At 45.3% G+C, this 19,241-nt stretch overlaps 2 protein-coding genes and 2 long non-coding RNA genes across 4 annotated transcripts in view; 1 reads left to right on the top strand and 3 right to left on the bottom strand.

Moving 5' to 3' along the window:
- LOC310769836 (E3 ubiquitin-protein ligase MARCHF5-like) overlaps window positions 1-19,241 on the top strand; it is a 96,671-nt gene that overhangs the window by 54,136 nt on the left and 23,294 nt on the right. The window lies entirely within an intron of this gene.
- Window positions 1-19,241, bottom strand: part of LOC310769717 (uncharacterized protein) — a 59,540-nt gene that overhangs the window by 25,062 nt on the left and 15,237 nt on the right. Inside the window, exon 2 of the mRNA XM_083629353.1 lies at window positions 10,593-10,660. Coding sequence (XP_083485479.1) covers window positions 10,593-10,660 — 68 coding nt within the window. The remainder of the gene's footprint in view (window positions 1-10,592; window positions 10,661-19,241) is intronic.
- On the bottom strand, window positions 14,723-15,937 carry LOC310769941. The gene is made up of 2 exons (XR_014551873.1): window positions 15,700-15,937; window positions 14,723-15,658 (listed from the first exon to the last, which is right to left on the bottom strand). It is a non-coding gene; the product is annotated as an uncharacterized lncRNA (long non-coding RNA).
- On the bottom strand, window positions 18,518-19,241 carry LOC310769917. The gene is made up of 2 exons (XR_014551846.1): window positions 18,973-19,241; window positions 18,518-18,799 (listed from the first exon to the last, which is right to left on the bottom strand). It is a non-coding gene; the product is annotated as an uncharacterized lncRNA (long non-coding RNA).

Genomic DNA, 19,241 nt, shown 5'->3' with positions numbered 1-19,241 from the left:
CTGCTATTTTATTTATATGTTGTTGTTTTTTATCCTGGTCTGTGACCGTAATAAAGTTCATTCATTCATATTATGTTTTATTCATTTTTGCAAGCCTTTCTGGTGCCAGGGACCACCTGTGATGCATTTTCATATAGTTCTCTCTTATTAGGTAACATGCTGTAAAAATTTATATTTTTTGTCCATAGCCTTTCCCATTCATTATATTCAATTGGGTGGCCCAGATCTTGTTCCCATTTTTTATCATGGAACTTTGAAGTGTCAGGCATAGCTCTAATGGCTTTAGCCCAAACGTAGCAGAGTTTTCCTGCACAGCGAAGAAGCTAGTTGAGGTGGAAATGACTAGTCAGCTAGACTCAGAATAACTATTTACAGGATTTATTAAAAGGAAAAATAAAACCAGCAGAGTTTCTGCATACAAAACAACACAAAATAAATCCTTTCTTTCTCTCTCTCTCTTAACCATACACAGCACTTCTACTCCTAACACACCCCTAACACACCAAACTGTGCTAGCACTCCTAGATAACAGAGTTGAGTGCTGGTCGTTAACCAATCAGAGTAAGCAGTTTCTAGGTCAAGCAGACCTTGGCTTTCTGCCAAGAGTAAATTGACACTGCCTTGAGTTAATTGTGTGAAGCCAGAATCTGTAAGTTTTCATGAGAATCAATTAACAGAAACTGAACACCCCCTCACAGATTCTGCTGGACAATTAACATCAAATAACACCTATGTAGGAGATTATTTTTCCAGCAAACCTAAACCCTTGCACATTTGCTTGTTCTTTATCTTTGCCAATGGTTTAGTTAATACATCTGCTACATTTTCTTCACTTGATACATAAGTACATGTGATTATATTGTCTTGTACACAGCAACGTACATTTTGGTATTTTACAGAGATATGTTTGGAACGTGATTTGAAACCCTCTGTTTTACTTAAGGTTATACAAGCCTGATTATCAATGTAAACTCGTACTGGTTCTCCACAATTTACATTTAAATCTGCTAACAAATGCTTGAAATAAATCACCTCGTTGCACAATTCACTCAATGCGGCGTACTCGGATTCCGTTGATGACACACTTACAACGTCTTGCTTGCGTGACCGCCAGCTGATTAAAGCTCCACCGACCATTATGACTAGTCCTGTGACAGATTTTCTATCTGGCAAATTTCCCCAGTCACTATCACAGTAGCAACTCAACATTTCATCTTCTGAAGAATTTAATTGTAACATATAGCCAATTGTCTGTTTGAGGTATCTCAGAACTTGTTTTACCCCTTTCCAGGCATTTAGTGTGGGTTTTGAGACCAATCTACTTAATATGCCTACTGCGTAGCTAATATCAGGTCTGGACCACTGTGCTAAATACAATAAACTTCCAATTACAGAATGACATCAGGATGTTCAAATTCAGGACTCTCATCTATATGAAGTGTTTTTATGAAACCTGGATCCATAGGCACCACTGTCCCTTTGCAATCCTGCATCCCGTATGTAGTCAGTAGTTGTTTAACTTTGTTCTGCTGACTAATTAGGCAACTGCCATCTTGGGCCCAGCACACTTCCAACCCTAGATATGTCCTAACCAGGCCTAAGTCTTTCATTTTGAACTTACTGGACAATTGCTTGGCAAACCTTTTAGTTTGTTTATCTGTTTTGCAAGCATACAATACATCATCTACATAAATCAGACAAAACTCTTGATCACTGCCTGTACCACGTACATAAACACAATTGTCAGCTGTACTCTGCTTGAAACCAAATGACACTAAAGCCTCATGGAAACATTTGTTCCAAGATCTTGCAGCCTGTTTGAGACCATATAGAGCTTTGTTTAATTTCAACACTCTATTGGAACCTGTCTCATAACCAGGCGGTTCGGCTAGATACAGGTCTTCTGATATTGATGCATGTAAATATGCAGTCTGGATATCAAAATGGTTTAACAGGAGTTTTCTCTTTGCTCCAAGCGTTAGAATCAGCCTTACACCGTCCCCCTTAGCAGTAGGGGAAAAAATCTCATCATAATCTTTTCCAGGCCTCTGAGAGTATCCTTGAGCCACTAAACGAGCTTTGTATTTGTACTTTCCTGTCACCAGAGGTTTAAGTTTGTACACCCACCTGCAGCCTACAATCTTTGCCCCCTCAGGCGCTGCTACTGGTGTAAAGACCTTGTGCTCATTCAGAGAGGACATCTCTTCCTCCATTGCCTGTTTCCAGAGCTCTGCCTCCTCTTTTGGTAACTTTAACACCTCCTGAAAACTCTTGGGCTCTGCAATTACACTAAACACATTTGCAGTATCTGGAGAAAAACGCACCGGAGGCACTCCTTTGTTTTGTCTTTTAGATCTTCTGGGAGAAAACTTTTCTTCTGACCCACTTTCCTCCTCAGAACTACGACCTCTCTTTTGTTGCTTAGCAACTGGTCTCTGACTAATTCCACTTTCTTGAGAGCTCTTATCTGAACTTTCCTCCCCCTCAGACTCTGATTCTCTATGTTTACCTTCAGAGTCATGAAGCTCCTGGGAAGGTTCAAACCAAACCTCAGTATTGGCATGTAGTCTCTCCCAGCCACTATGTTCACAAAAACTGGCATTCCTGGAGATCACAATGCCATTTGTCCCTTCAGCAAAACGGAAACCTTTTCCCAGCTCCTGGTAACCCACAAACACTAACTGTTTGGTCTTAGGAACTCCCTTCTTTCTCATTTGTTTTGGAATTAATACCCAGGCTTTTGATCCAAACACATGCAAATGGTCAATTTTGGGTTTTTTCTGAAACAATTTAAAATACGGAGTTGTACCTATTGTTTGATGAAAGAGCCTATTTTGGAGATAACACGCGGTGAGCATGCTCTCCCCCCAATAAGACATGGGCAAATCAGCATCATCAAGCATGGCAAACATCATATTTTGTAAAGATCTGTGTTTTCGCTCTGCAACGCCATTCTCCTCTGGGGAAAAAGCGTTCGTTTTTCTATGCCCAATGCCACGCTTTTGTAACCAATCTCTAAAAGCATTTGACATAAATTCGCCACCTCTGTCCGTCTGAATCCTTCTGAGTTTAATGGACAGAAATCTTTCCACAGATGCCACCCAGCTTTTAAACTTAGTGAACACGTCACCCTTATTCTTCATGGGAAAAACCCAAGAGTAACGCGTGACGTCATCCACAATTGTTAATGAAAAACGCGATCCACCCCTGCTTACAGCAAATGGACCAATTACGTCCATGTGAACCAGCTGTAGTGGTGACTCACTAACTCTGTCACTTCTGGGGTAAGAGACTCTGTGGGTTTTAACCTTTTTACAAACATTACAATCAAGGTACTTGTTACAACTCTTTAAATCACCCCCATCAGCCAATTCAGACATTTTTAGTACACTTTTCCAGCCAGCATGCCCCATTTTCCTATGCAATAAGTGCACACAGTTGTCATGTATAGCTTTGTTATTCACTGCAGGCTGAGATTTACTGACTACTGCTGCAACTTGAGATCCCGCTTTAAGCCAAAACAAGCCTCCCTCTGACTTAGCAGTGCCTAAAGTCTCACCAGCCTTCTTAATAATGCAACTGTCTCCTTCAAAATACACTTTAAACCCAGCTTTTAGCAAACAATCTACAGACATCAGATTGCTCCTTAATGAAGGCACACAAAGTACATTTTGCAGGCATTCACGAAGACAAGGAACAAAAACTGCACCCCCCGAAATCACTTCGGAAGTACTTCCGTCTGCTAGAGCCACCTGGCTGCGCTGTGCTGAGTTCTTGGAAACAAACAATTCATCTGAATTTACGATGTGCCGAGAAGCTCCCGAATCGACCACCCAGACAGCTTGTTTCTCATCAGCAATCTTGACCTTGGCGGTCACCAGCTGAGCCGACTGTTTTCGTTTGAAGAATTTCCTTTTACGCTGCTGCTGCTGCTGCTGATCTCGTCTCTGCTCCTGCACCGGCCACTGAGACTTGACCAACTCCGGACATTGTCGTTTTAGATGTGCTGAAGACCCACATCGGAAACAACGCCTAACAGCAAATGCTGACTCCTCATCAGTACGCTGCTTTTGCTTCACCTCTGGCACGGCATGAGAACTCCTTCCAAACCGCCCGCCTGTAGAAGCCTCTGCAGCAAACGACCTTTCTTGCCTCTTCTGCCATTCTTCAATCAAACGCCCAGTAACGTAACTGACTGATAAATCACGCTCCTGTATGCCTTCTAGAGACAAAACTAAATTATCCCAGCTTTCCGGGAGAGAACTCAAAATAATAGCCACCTTCTCCTGCTGGTCTAACGCACAGTCTCTTTCCTGTAGCGCAGCAAACTTTAACTGTAAACTGTGTAGGTGTTCCTGCATTGTAACCCCAGGCTGTAACATTGCCTTGTACAATGCCTTGCGAATGAACAGCTTGGAAACCGCTGTCTCACGCACATGGAGTTCTTTAAGTGCTTGCCACACACCTCTAGCTGTCTTGATTCCCCTCACATACGGCAACTGGGAATCTTCCAGCCCCAAGACAATTGTGGCCCTTGCTCTTTGGTCTTTATCGAGGTCTTCATCATCAGGCTTCGCAGGAAACTTACTCACCACTTGCCAGAGACGATCCCTCTGCAGCACTGCCTGCACGCGTTCTGACCACAGCAAGTAATTGGAGTCATTCAGACGCTCAAAAGCCATCTGAACTGGTTGTGAGGCCATCTTGAGAGCGATGTCCCTGGAACCCGGAACCAGCTACTCACGACCACCGAGAGAGAAAACAGGAACCACAGCACCCAGCACTCACACGCTGCAGCTGTTGTCCTTGTGTCCACTGCGTCACCAGCTCACCACAGTCAGGAACCAGCCAGTGTCCATCTGCTGCACCAACGGGAACAACAACTTCTGGAACTACTGGAACCAGCACCGTTGATGCTGACACCACCACAACTCAGGCTGGCAGCACAATACCCATAACCTCATGGAACTTTGAAGTGTCAGGCATAGCTCTAATGGCTTTAGCCCAAACGTAGCAGAGTTTTCCTGCACAGCGAAGAAGCTAGTTGAGGTGGAAATGACTAGTCAGCTAGACTCAGAATAACTATTTACAGGATTTATTAAAAGGAAAAATAAAACCAGCAGAGTTTCTGCATACAAAACAAAACAAAATAAATCCTTTCTTTCTCTCTCTCTCTTAACCATACACAGCACTTCTACTCCTAACACACCCCTAACACACCAAACTGTGCTAGCACTCCTAGATAACAGAGTTGAGTGCTGGTCGTTAACCAATCAGAGTAAGCAGTTTCTAGGTCAAGCAGACCTTGGCTTTCTGCCAAGAGTAAATTGACACTGCCTTGAGGTAATTGTGTGAAGCCAGAATCTGTAAGTTTTCATGAGAATTAATTAACAGAAACTGAACATTTTAATAGTGTCTCCTTTTTCCTCCTTTTCTATTTTCCCATTTTGTAACAGTTTATATATTTCTGAGAGAGTCTGTTGGTTGTTATATAAAATTAATGGTATGCTGCCTTACTGGAAATCAATCGACAGTGTGAAGAGAAACTTTAAGCTTTTACTAAATATCCATTGCAACACTCTGATCGCGATAAACCTTCTTTGCATGGACCCTCAGCACACTAGACTCATGCTGACATTTTCTGACTCAGCTACCCCTAAAATGCTCCTGAAATATAGGGCCCTTTTACAGGACTATAATATTGAGTTGAGGCGTGTTTTTAAAGACACAGAACGAAAACAACTACTGCCAAACTTGTCGTATAGCCGGACCGACCCCAAGCAATCAACACTCTCTCTGCCGAAGGGCTTTCGCCATAGGGCCATGATTCATTCGGAAGGGCCGTCAAAGATGAATACGTGCGGTGAACCCAGCCGTAACACTCCCTTGGAGAGGAAAACGTCCGAGCAAAAAGGCCAAACATACAAAGAACGCCAGCCCAATCTAGATAATTCAAAGATAGGACACTCCATTACGCCTTTGGCAGATCCAGAATTTCACCACACTCTACCCCAGCTGGAATCTGATCAGCCAATGCCAAGTGACGCTCCTCCCAAGGGAAATGGGACACACAGAAAGCCAGAGACAGATTTAATTGTCTTTGACGAAGACCCCCCAATGGTCCCAGCAATTCAGATAACACTGTCGATGCCGGGAAATCGGGAAAATGCTGCAAATCAACCCCGAGAACAACAACACCGTGCATATCCTAAGAACGGTTGCATCATTACCGAACCAGCGGGAGAGCTGATAACAATTTCCCCACCACAATGAAGCCAAGCCAGTTATGGAACGAGCAGCCTTAACATTCCCTCATGGAACATAGCGGGTTGGGCCAACAAACTAGGGGACGTGCCATTTCGTGAATATATAACGGGTTTTGACATAATAATGCTGCAGGAAACTTGGGCAACTGACAACATAGTTCTCGACGGTTACGACGCCTATGAAATCAAGGCCTCTAAACCGCTCGGAAGGGGACGACCGAGGGGGCGCCTAGTAACTCTGGTTTCCACTCAGTTGGTGTCACAAGTTACTGAGTGCTCAGTTTTCGAGCAGCTGGCACTTTGCATCTGGAATCCAAGGGTATCATTCTTGTTTCAGCTTATATCCCACCATATACAGTGCAAACACAGAGAGCACGTGGCGTAAATTGAGTCCATAGTTTCCTTTATTCCCTACAAATTAAGTACCCTGGATCGCCATTTTACCTAATGGGAGATATGAATGCCAGAATAGGCTCAAATGATGATAGCCTGGAAATAAAATTCCTAATATTAAGAGATCTAAAGGGAAATAGCGCCCTCTTTCTAAACTATGCTGGCTTCTGCCTCGCTTTTTAACAAATAAGTCTTGACCTCATCATTGCTAATGGGGCACTCCCCGGGGACAGAGAAGGCGAATACACATTCATAAATACAAATGGAGCCAGCACAATAGACTACTGTCTCACTAACAGGGAGGCCTTGGAATCAATTAAAAAATTCACCATAGATAATAGGACTGAAAGCAACCACCTAACTCTAATCATATCCACTACTGGCCAAAACTCAGTTCAGAGCTCTTACATAGAACATGAGGATATAGATAAAGCAAATGATCCAGCATTGCGTAGAAAAAAATGGACACCTGAGATAGCAATTGCAGTTGAGAATAGATTGAATTCACAAACTGCAATTAAGTTAAGATCAATTATAATAAACAATTTATCAATAGATTCCTCCCTGACGGCTTACGAAAATCTCATTGAGTCCTTGCAGGATGTGGTCTCTGTCAACATAAACTCAGCCAGCAAGCCACACACTGCTAAAGGGCACGGTTGGTTTGACCAAGAGTGCCGCACAAAGAGGGAAGCCTTAAGGAACGCTTATTTGGCCTATAGAAACGCTGGACTAAATTACTTACCTCCATCTTATTTCAAAATCAAAAAAGAGTATAAAGCCCTTTTGGCCTCAAAAAAAAGGCAGTCCGAACAAAATTCCTGGTCCCTGCTATTGAATGCCTCACTAAACAATGAAACTAAACTCTTTTGGCAACTGGTCTCCGACTCAATGAAAAATAGTTCTTCAGCCCCCAGCTGTGTCATTCCAGCTCAGGTTTGGGAGAACCACTTCAGAAATATATTTATGAAAAATCCAAACCTCCCTTCCAGCTTCCAGGATGATGACAGGGCAGAATTGTCACTGCTCCCTCATTGGAGGCCGGTTACTGTGGAGGAAGTCCATACATTAATTGGGAATCTGAAGAGTGGAAAGGCTCTGGGGAAAGACTTTATCCCAGCTGAGTTGATTACATCAAACCAGCACTGGTGGGCTCCGCTTCTGGCAGCACTTTTTACAGTAGTAAATAACTCGGGTAAGGTACCATATAGCTGGAAACATGCTATAGTAGTCCCAATCTTTAAGAGAGGCCACCCAAATGTACCTTCCAATTATAGGCCAATTAGCCTGCTCTCAATAATTGGGAAGCTGTATGCCCGTTTCCTCAGTAGCAAACTGACAACTTTTCTAAATGAACATAATATACTATCTGAAGCCCAGGCAGCTTTTCGTGAGAACCATTCAACATCACTGTCTAATGCTGTCCTTCCTAGCCGAGAAGTATACCAGGCCTCTACAGGGTAAACTCTTCGTGGCCTTCATGGATCTGAAATCAGCGTTTGACTTCATCCCCAGATCCCAGCTATGGTCCAAATTAAGTCTGATTTTGCAGGACAAACGACTTCTCTTTCTCATAAAAGCCCTGTACCATGGAACCAAACTGCAGGTCCGATGCGGTCGACAGGGACAGCTATCGAACAGCATCGAGATGACTAGGGGGTGAGACAGGGTTGTATTTTGGCCCCCACATTGTTTTGTCTATTCTTAAATGACCTAGAAGAGAGCTTAATGGACCCAGATGGACACCTTCCAAAAATAGGAATGAGAAGGACCCCCTTGTTGTTATATGCTGATGACGCGGCCATCACCTCACGTTCCAGACCAGGTTTGAATTATCTGCTGAGGAAATTTTCTGATTACTGTTCTGGAAATGGTTTATCCATTAATTATGAAAAATCTAAAATTTTAGTCTTTGAAAGAAGATTCTCCCGGTCTAAATGGGTGCTGGATGGCCATAACCTTGAACAGATAAAATACTTCAGTTATCTAGGGCTCACATTCCATCATACAGGATCTTGGAAGCACCATTGGTGTTAAGTTGTGGGCGAACATATCAGACGACACAATACTTCTTCAAACAGCTCTTGTTTATTCAAAAGGCCAGAACTGAACTGAGGAGCTCAGTCAGCCTGCCTATATAGAGCTCCAGAACAGCGTAACTGTTGCGACTTTCTAAAACTATCCAATCACTGAACGTCACTTTTCGATCCTTCATTTGCATACAAACTATCCAATCACTGAACGTCACTTTCAATCCTTCATTTGCATGACTATCTACAGTATCTCCCTGCTGGCCCAGGGTGAGAACTTCAGTACATAACAATTGGCAAACCTCCCTTCAAAAGGCGGAGATTACAAAGCTAGCCATACTCAGATTCTTTTTCACAAAGGGCGGCAAATATGTTCCAGCAGCCTTAAGGGTTTTCAACGCAAAGCCCGTTTCCCAACTCCTGTATGCAGCAAATGTCTGGCATAATGGGGACCTGCCAAAGCTAGATGGCTTTCAGGCAAAATTTCTACGATCTCTGCTGCAGGTAGCCAACTGCGTCCCCAACTCCGTACTTCTGTTAGAAGCTGGTGAATGCCCAATTTCAGCTAGAGCGTGGTGGGCTGCCCTAAAACATGGGCTCAGGATTTCAATGTTTAACCTAGGGAAGGGTTTGTACCAACACCTGACCAATGAGGAATTTGTCAGCAAATGGCAGAAAACCATGGCTAAAAAAGCCACCTCTATTGGTCTGTCTCCCCCCAACTGTATTACCTGGGTTATGAAGGCGCCCAAAAGATTTTAAAGCAAAGATTATGGGATAATGCACACAGTGACTTGCGATCTCGATCACACGCAGTCTGTAGTCAGCTGGCATTAGGAGTTCAATATGAGTATGTCTTTAAGTTAACATCTTACATTAAAAATCTGACAGTACCAAACTACCGTAGGCTTTTCACCAAAGCCAGACTAAATGTCTTTCCCTCTGCAGTGTTGGATGGCAGGTTGAGAGGAGTTCCCTACCAGGACAGACTTTGCTCGTGTGCTCAAGACATTGATTCCATAAAACATATTTTGCTGCATTGTGCAAAATATGAGCAAGCCAGGGCTGAACTGATACTACCCTTGCTGGTACCTTTCCCGGGAAAATCAGAGGCTCACTATGTCAGGTTCCTACTGGAAGACCGGACAAATGCTAGAACGTTAGCAGTGGAAAAGTTTTTATCGGTGGTTGCAAGAACAAATGAGCCCTATATTCTAAACAAAATGCTTGTTTAACCTGGAGGTAGGCTGTATGAATTGTGTATTGATTTGTAATGATTTGTAGGGTCTCTGGACCGTAATAAAGATTGATTGATATATAAAATTTCTTTCTCCCATACCGAGATTTTTTTATCAAACTCCTTAAGCTTATTATCCTTCTCAAATATTGTTTTTAATTGGAAATATTCTAACCAATTCACACACCCCTTTTTAATTCTTCAAATTTCTTTACTGTTGGGCAATCTTTGATCTCTTCTACGAGTTCCCTATATGTTAGCCAGCTATCTTTCATATTGCTTCTGTGCAAGGCTGATGACTCTATAGGTGATAGCCAACAGGGAGTTTTGGCTGTTACTATTGTTTTATTTCTTTCCCAAACTTTGAATAGGGCCTTTCTCACCAAATGATTAGTGAAGCCTCTATGTGCTTTTATTTTATCGTGACCCAGGTAGCCATGCCACCCGAAAAGTTTGCCCCAGCCCTCCAGGTCTAAGATTTCAGTATCTGTCAATAACATCCAATCTTTCAGTCATGTCATGCATGCAGCCTCAAAATACAGCTTGAGTATTTGGGAGTGCGAACCCGCCCCTTTCTCTCGGCTCCATCAGTACTTGAACCTTACTCTTACTGGGGTTTTTTTAAAAAGCAATTGATTATGGGGGAGGGGATTAGCACAGGATTACCTTGGAGGAAGATCCTCCCCATCTTCCAGGCTGATTTCTGATATTTGATCTTCATCAAAATCAATTCCCTGTCCATGAGAAAAGAGAAACAGGAACGTCAGAATGTGAAGAATGGATCAAACCCATCAAGCAGTTGGTCCCTTACCTTTCCCGCCCCGACCTGGCCACAGTGATCCATGAGATGGTCACCTCCAGGCTTGACTACTGTAATTTGCTCTACGCGGGGCTGCCCTTGAAGCTGGCCCAGAAACTCCAGCGGGTGCAGAATGCTACAGCGAGGCTCCTCACGGGGTCTCTGCCATGGGAGCATATTCACCCAGTGCTTTTCCAGCTGCACTGGCACCCGGTGGAGTACAGGGTCAGATTTAAGGTGTTGATTTTGACCTTTAAAGCCTAGGACCCTCATACCTACGGGACCGCCTCTCCTGATATGCCCCCCGGAGGACCTTAACATCCATATATAGCAACACCCTAGAGGTTTTGGGCCCTAAGGAAGTTAGATTAGCCTCAACCAGAGCCAGGGCCTTCTCAACACTGGCTCCGGCCTGGTGGAACGCTCTGCCTCATGAGACCAGGGCCCTGCAGGATCTGATTTCTTTCCGCAGGGCCTGTAAGACAGAGTTGTTCCGCCTGACCTTTGGCTTAGAATCAGTTTGATTCCCTCCCCCTCTTTCTATTTCCTTTTCCCTCCTGTGAAGAGGCTGCATCCTAATGTTTTAATGTTGTATCTTAATCTTTTAAATTGTATTTTAATCAACTTGTTTTTATTATTGGATGTTAGCCACCCTGAGCCCGGTCTTGGCTGGGGAGAGCGGGGTATAAATAACCTCTACTTACCTCCAGGAGTCTTTGGGACGCCATCCTCTCCTGTAGTGACGGAGCGAAGGTCACTACAGGCTACCTCTGCCAACCTCCAGATGCTGAGGAACCTCAAACGGTCACAAGCTCCGTTGCTAGGCAACGGCAGTTGAGAACATGGAATTCCCGGCCTCAGTGCCAAGGTTCTGAGGCATCTGATCAAGACTTGTATTTTAAAATGAGCTTAAAAAATATATATTTGCAGATGCTTGTGTGTTTTTATGCCAGGCAGAAGACCAGCTGGCTAAAAGACTTTGGCAGATGTTTATCCTCCTGGACAAAGGCCCCCTGATTTATAGCAGGAGCCAAAATTCTCAAAGTTGTAAAAAGGGAATTACAGGCTGAGAGCAAAGGTTACTAGGTTACTGACCCTACAGAATACAATCAAGCTGCAAAAGCACTAATTAAGAGTTGGTAAATAGTAGGATTCATTGTTTAACAAAATATAATACCATGTGTCTCCCAGTAGAGACTTGAGCCACATTTTCCTAAGGTTAAAGGGCAAGAGCTAATGGGAAAAGCAGCTGGCCAGGAAAGGGGGGTGTAAACTGAAGAAGTTTTACTTTGAAAAGGATCTATGTTAATGTATAAGATTTGTTGGCTTAAATGTAATTATGCAAAGGATTTAGAAAGTAAGAAATGTTAGATTCTTATTTCATTGATGGTGTGTGAGAATGTGAACCCAAGATCTCTGATCTCTGTTTAAGACAGAATGAGCATCTGTTTTAACCATCTGTTTTGGAGGGCAGTAGGGCAAAAAGGGCAAAAGGTGATCTGGTAATTAAGGTGCCTTGTTGAGGCAAATGTAAGATATATGGCTACTTGTTTGCCATTTATAGATAGAAGGAAATATAGCTCTTTGTCTCCCATAAAAGGTAATAGGAAATGGGTGTATCTTTTATGATTGGTTCTAGCAAACAGCCAATAGGAATTTCAACCAGGCTGATTGGACAGAGGCAGCCAAAGGAGGAACAAGGGGGCTGGGCTGAGGAAATATAAGTGCTGACCATCAGGGCTGGAGTGGGCAGAGCTTTGGTAACCATATACCACTGTGTCTCTCATTTATTTGTCTGACAAATAAATTATTATTTTAATTTCTCTATTGCTGCGTTGAATATTTCATTCCAGCTAAGCGTTAACCACAAGCAGGGTGCTACAGTTCTAGGAGAGTCCGTGTGGCCTAGTGGTTAGAACTATGTTAATGCCATGCAACGCTAGGGTGATATATATATATATTCTTTGAAATGTACAGTTTAATACTTTTTCTATTATTTGTATCCTGCTTTGCAGGCTCTTGTTGTCTCCTAAAGAAGCTGACAGGATTGCTTCCCTGTACTTACTTATGTGTTTGCCGTGTACATTTATGAACATTTATTTTATATTTGGGACCTTTGAATTCTTAACTCTGAACTCTGGATTAATAACATTTTAGGAATCTTCCAGTACGGCTAAGTGACTCAGTGACCCTGGTCTATTTTAGGAGAGAGGGTGGTATGGGGTTGGGGGCAGATGAGATGGAGCTGCTTGGCAGTGGGTGTGTTGTATGCAGAAAGCGTACACTTCAATTCCCATGACCCACCTCCTTCAGTTACTGGTTTCTTGGGGTTGGGGCTAAATCCATGATGGGTCAGAGAAAAATGAGCGGTGGCAGGAACCAGTCAAAGCAAGTTAGATCTTCATTTTACTGTTGTGACAGAGTTTCTCACCTTACATGTTGCATAGAGGTGAGGAGCCAAGACAAGTGTGTGTAACAACTTTGAAAGACTTGAGAAATTGCCCATAACAACAACAATAATAATTTATTTTTTATAACCCCCCTCCAATCTGGCTGGGTTTCCCTTAGCCCAGAGGTTTTTGACTTTTTTGAGTCCACAGCTCCCTTGACCAACTACATTCTTTCTGCGACAGCCCTGTGAGGCTCAGGAGCCCAGCTATGTCACCCCTTGCCAGCAGAGCTGGCAGCCTCTCGTTCTTTTTCTGACTCCTTCCCTTGTGGAGTGTTCCCTTTTCTCCTCTCCCCTCTCCTTAGGAGTCCTCTGGACAGCCGCAGCTGCCGCCCCTTCCCTAAAGAGAGGTGCCTCCTCACGCCTGAGGAGGGGCCTGGGAAGTACCCCCTGGCCAGCTCCAGAGGCACCGGTCGCCTGGGGAGCTAGTAGCCAGGGGTGCTGCAACAAACAGCTGCACAAGCCTTTGGGAGGCAGAGATGCAAGAAGGCATGGGGGGGAGAGAAAGAGGGACAGAGGCCAGTGTTGCTCCCAGCACCCTTGACCATCATTCAAGGCACCAAAGGGTGCCATAGCACCCTGGTTGAAAACCCCCGCCCACCCAACAAGCATCAGACATACATCACAGAAAGAGGCAGTCTTGTCTCCTGGCTTGTCTTTTGTCATGATACCTGACAATGTTTGCTGGTTGCCTTTCCTGCCAGTCTGAGCCGTTCCCTTGAAATGGTAAATACCTCAGTTCTTGAATCCATTGTCACAGATCTACCCCTATTTATGTGAGAGGCTTATAGGTTTTGCAGGATTTGTAAGTGAAAAGAACTATTGGGAAAGGTTTTTCCTTCAACTGCAGAATAAATACCTGGGATCATTAAGAGGGTCAAGATGGCTTCAGGATTGCTCTGTGAACTCAAAGAAAGTGTCTTTTTTTTTCAGGGAATATTTTATAATTTTTGAATGGTGAAGGATTGGTTTTTCTCTAGGGTGTGTGTCTGCTATGTGTGCACCTTCAGATTTGTGTAACACTCATGCCAACTTCAGTTGCCCAGCACCTGCAAGCCCCCTACTGTGACATCATAGAATGCTTGCAGTTGTGCTTTTTTAAAACCACACCAGCAACTGCTCATCAGGAGCAGAACTGAGCAGCTTCTGTGAGTGAAGTGAAGGGCTGTTTCTCAGAAGGGGAAATCCTGGGAGAGACTAGGGTTCAAATACCTCCTTACTCAGCTATGCAGCTCACAGGGTGACCTGGGGCCAGGTTGTGGGGATTAAATGAGAAGGCGAGAACTATGTATGTCGTCTTGAGCTCCTTGGAGTAAAAGATGGGATATCAATTCAGATGCCCTCAGAAGGTGGTGGATGTTGTAAATCAAGCCTTCTTTGGGAGAAGCTGGCAACTCTCCCGGGCTCCCGGCTTGGTCTACGGTGACCTCCCTGTCTGCAATTCTCGCAGGATCCAGGCTAGGTCTCAATAGGTGACACCTCCCAGCGTGGGAGATGCACACCCCCTCCCTCCTGCTCCCCGGCAGGGAAAGGAGATAGACAGAAACGTCTATTTTACATGCTTTTATTTTGACTTTTCAGCACTACAGAAAACATGTCCGTTTACTTCAAACTCCTTCCAGCAAGTGACAAATACTTCCTGTGCATACGCAAGAGGAAGGTCTCAGATTACACTCTGAGCAAATTCCGGTGCATTGCCCTGTGAACTAACTGTCCCACTGTTTCCCACAGTCAGTCCCACCATTCCCATCATGTGATGTTTTCAAGCTATCAGTTTGCAGCTGCGTTGCTTCTATATCGTAACAGTGGACTCTCCTTCTTTGGAGGTTTTTTATACACAGAGGTTGGGTGGCCATTTGCAAGGGATTCTTGAATTGGATTCCTGTTTTGCAGGCAATTGGACTAGATGCCCCTTGTTCATGAGTAGAATGTGTCCTTTTATTTAAAATGCATCTCTGGGTTATTTGTGGGGCCTGCCTGGTGTTTTTACATGAGTACAGTGGTACCTCGGGTTAAGAACTTAATTCGTTCTGGAGATCCGTTCTTAATCTGAAACTGTTCTTAACCAGAAGCACCACTTTAGCTAATGGGGCCTCCCGCTGCCACCGCACGATTTCTGTTCTCGTCCTGAAGCAAAGTTCTTAACCCGAGGTAATATTTCTGGGTTAGCAGAGTCTGTAACCTGAAGCATATGTAACCTTAGCGTATGTAACCCGAGGTACCACTGTAGAATGTTGCCTTTTATTTAAAATGCATCTCTGGGTTATTTGTGGGGCATAGGAATTCGTTCTTCTTCCTCCCCGCCCCCAAATATAGTCCGGCCCACCACATGGTCTGAGGGATGGTGGACTGGCCCACGGCTGAAAAAGGTTGCTGACTCCTGGGCTAATCAGGCAGATGTATACTGGCTGATTTCCCACAAGGTGGCAGGAGATGCCTGCTTCTTTCCTTAGTGGTTTCAAACTAAGGCATTTGGCACCAGGCCTTGAGATATGCTCACATCCACACCATGCATTTAAGAACACAAGAATAGCCTGCTGGATCAGGCCAATGGCCCATCTAGTCCATCATCCTGTTCTCACAGTGGCCGCCAAGATGCCTGTGGGAAACCTGCAACCAGAGCACAAGAGCAACTGGCATTCTTAAGCATTCACTGCCTCTGACCTCCATGAATTTGCCTGATCTGATCCTCTTTCAAAGCCTTCTACACTGGTGGCCATCACTGCCTTCTGTGGGAGGGAGTTCCATAGTTTAACTATGCACTAAGTAAAGTAGTATTTCTTCTTCTTCTTCTTCTTCTTCTTCTTCTTCTTCTTCTTCTTCTTCTTCTTCTTCTTCTTCTTCTTCTACCACCCTATACCCGGAGGTCTCAGGGAGGTTCACAGAAAAGATAAACATAAAAACCACAATATATATAATCAAAATAAAAACAACCCAATAACACCCCCCCCAAAGGAGCTGCATTTTAAAAGGATATAGGATGTCAAACAGATCAACCAAAGGCCTGGTTAAAGAGGAAAGTTTTTGCCTGGCACCTAAAAGTGTGTAATGAAGGCACCAGGCGAACTTCCCTGGGGAGAGCATTCCACAGACAGGGAGCCACTGCAGAGAAGGCCCTGCTCTCATGTTGCCACCCTCTGGACCTCTCGAGGAGGAGGCACACAAAGAAGGGCCTCAGAAGATGATCTAGGGTCCGGGTAGGTTCATATGGAAAGAGGCAGTCCTTGAGGTATTGTAGTCCTGAGCCATTTAAGGCTTTATAGGTCAAAACCAGCACTTTGAAACTGGGCCAGGAAACTAATTGGTAGCCAGTGCAGTCGGACCAGGATCGGTGTAATATGCTCAGACCGCCTTGCTCCGGTGAGCAACCTGGCTGCCAAATTCTGCACCAGCTGAAGTTTCTGAACCATCTTCAGAGGCAGCCCTACGTATAACACATTGCAGTAATATAACCTTGAAGTTACCAGAGCACAGACAACAGTAGTTAGGCTATCCCTGTCCAGATAGGGGCCAATTCTTCCAGCATTCAGGATGTGCACGAGTTCTCGTGTCATATACCACTTTGGTTTCATAGAATCAACCAATTGCAATGCAGGAATCTCAGCTACAGCGTCCTTGACAGATGGCCACCCAACCACCGCTTAGAATCTTCCATGGAAGGAGAGTCCACCACCTTCCTCTGTCGAACAGCTCTTGGAACTGCACTTTTAAGGGTGCTTAGGAGACCAACCCCCCGCGCAAGAGCTAAGAGTCCCTAGGATTTTGGGGGGAAAGTCATGACCGTTAAAGTGGCCCAAAAACACTTTAAAGGTTTGGTGTGTGGATGGGGTTTCTCTTTTGCTCTGGGCCTGAGATCTTTCCTCTTAAGGAACAGTCAGCTTATGATAGGGGAAGAAAAGCCCATGTTCATCTAGCTGACTTCCCACTGTAAGAAAAGGAAAAGACCCGAGTTGTGGGATCAAGTCAAAGGAGACCCACAGATGTTCCCTCTTGTTTTCTATCGAGGCACCAAGTCAGGCACCTGTTCCACTGATGGTATCAGGAGACTGGGAATGGCAAGCTTTGAAATGTGGGTATTTTAGATTTTCAACCTTTTTGAGTCCATGTCTCCCTTGACCAACTACATCCTTTCTGTGGCACCTCTTGTGGGGCTCAGGAGCCCAGTTATGTCACCCCTTGCTTGCAGAGCTGGCAGCCTCTCACCCTTTTTCAAACACCCTCCCTTGTGAAGTGTTCCCTCAGCCTCCTCTCCTATTTCCTTGGGAGTCCTCTGGGCAGCAGCTGCCGCCATCCCTGGTCTCTGAGCTGCCCCCCTGCCCCAAAGAGAGGTGCCTCCCCAAGGCACCATTCGCCTGTGGAGCTTATAGCCAGGGCTGCTGCAATAATTAGCCGCACAAGCCTTTGGGAGGCAGAGACACAAGAGGGCATCAGAGGAGGAAGGGAAGGAAAGAGGGGCAGAGGCCAGTGTTGCCCTGGCACACCTGACCATCATTCAAGGCACCCCAGGGTGCCATGGCACACCGGTTGAAAACCACTGTTTTAAATCATAGGACTGTTCTTCATCTGTTCCCAGCATAGTCATAAGGAAAGGCAGAACACACTGGGGAAAGGAAATTACTGAAATGGAGGGGATTTTTTTTTTACTTCTTTTGGGATGTGCAGCTGATCTACCACACTTGGTATGTACAAAATCAACCCAGAGACCAGTATGGAATTTCTCTGCCCTCCTGTGTTGTTTTCACTTCACCATTGGCCAAGCTGTTGCAATGCTGTCCAAGGCAAAAGGTAAAAAAGGTAAAAGGCCCTTGGACGATTAAGTCCAGTTAAAGGCGACTATGGGGTTGCAGCAAGGAAGCCGGCGTTTGTCCACAGACAGCTTTCCAGGTCATGTGGGCAGCATGACTAAACCGCTTCTGGTGCAATGGGATACTGTGACGGAAACCAGAGTGCATGGAAATGCCGTTTACCTTCCCGCCGCAGCAATACCTATTTATCTACTTGCACTGGCGTGCTTTCGAACTGCTAAGTTGGGAGGAGCTGGGACAGAGCAATGGGAGCTCACCCCATCGCGGGGATTTGAACCGCTGACCTTCCGATCGGCAAGCCCAAGAGGCTCAGTGGTTTAGGCCACAGTGCCACCTGTTAAAACACCACACAGTTAAAGCACACAACTGTCCCACAAAGAATCCCAAGAACTGTTGTTTGCCCCTCCCAGAGCTAGTCCCCAGCACCCTTAACAAGCTACTTCCCAAGATTTGTGTCTCTCTCTGTGTGTGTGCTTTAAATGTACAGCATGCACACAACCTCAGCTAAGACAGGGAGCCACAGACTTGACACATGGACTTTGGGGTTCAGCACCATTTATTTAAGAAAGAAAGAAAAAGAACAAATGGGGGGTGGCAGGCAGAGGAAGCAAAAGGCAGGAACAAGTTCTGGAGCGACACAAGCATCATGGTGCCTCCCAGGCAGTATAATTCTGGTTCTGGAAGGAAGCGGGCAAGGCAGAGTGAACACTGGCGGCAAAGGCTCACACAGGGCAAGCCAGAGCCAGCCACACCATTAAGGGAATGTGGGAGGCTGGCTGGAGCACAATCCTGTGAGGCCCAAGCTCAAAAGATAAGCCCCCTAGTGCCTGCTTGGCAGTGGCGTAGCGTGGGTTGTCAGCACCCGGGGCAAGGCAAGTAATTTGCGCCCCCTAACCCGTGGATTTTAGTAGGGGCAGAGAGCTGCCAGTGCGAGCGCGCCCCCCCAGATGTTGCGCCCGGTGCGGCCGGCCCCCCCTGCACCCCCCACGCTACGCCACTGCTGCTTGGCACCAGCACTGTCTGCAGGGGCAACACCCAGGGCTGTCTGAAGAGGGAAGGAAAGGCAGTATAGTTAGCTGAAGATCAGCTCCAAAGTCTGCCCTTTTCAGTGTCTCGGGGCCAGATGAGAGGAGAAGGTAGCAGTCGAAACTCCCTTTCCCCAGCTGTAATGGGCTCCTTCTGCCTCTCATCCCCCAGCAAAGCATCTTGCCGCCCTCCTGGGAACGCTGGATGGGACACTCCTGCCCTCCAGTGCTTGTGGC

This window comes from Podarcis filfolensis (assembly GCF_964270895.1).
Source record: "Podarcis filfolensis genome assembly, chromosome: 8".
NCBI lineage: Eukaryota > Metazoa > Chordata > Lepidosauria > Squamata > Lacertidae > Podarcis > Podarcis filfolensis.
The sequence above is the reverse complement of the archived record's forward strand: the minus strand, read 5'-3'. Positions and strand labels throughout refer to the sequence as shown.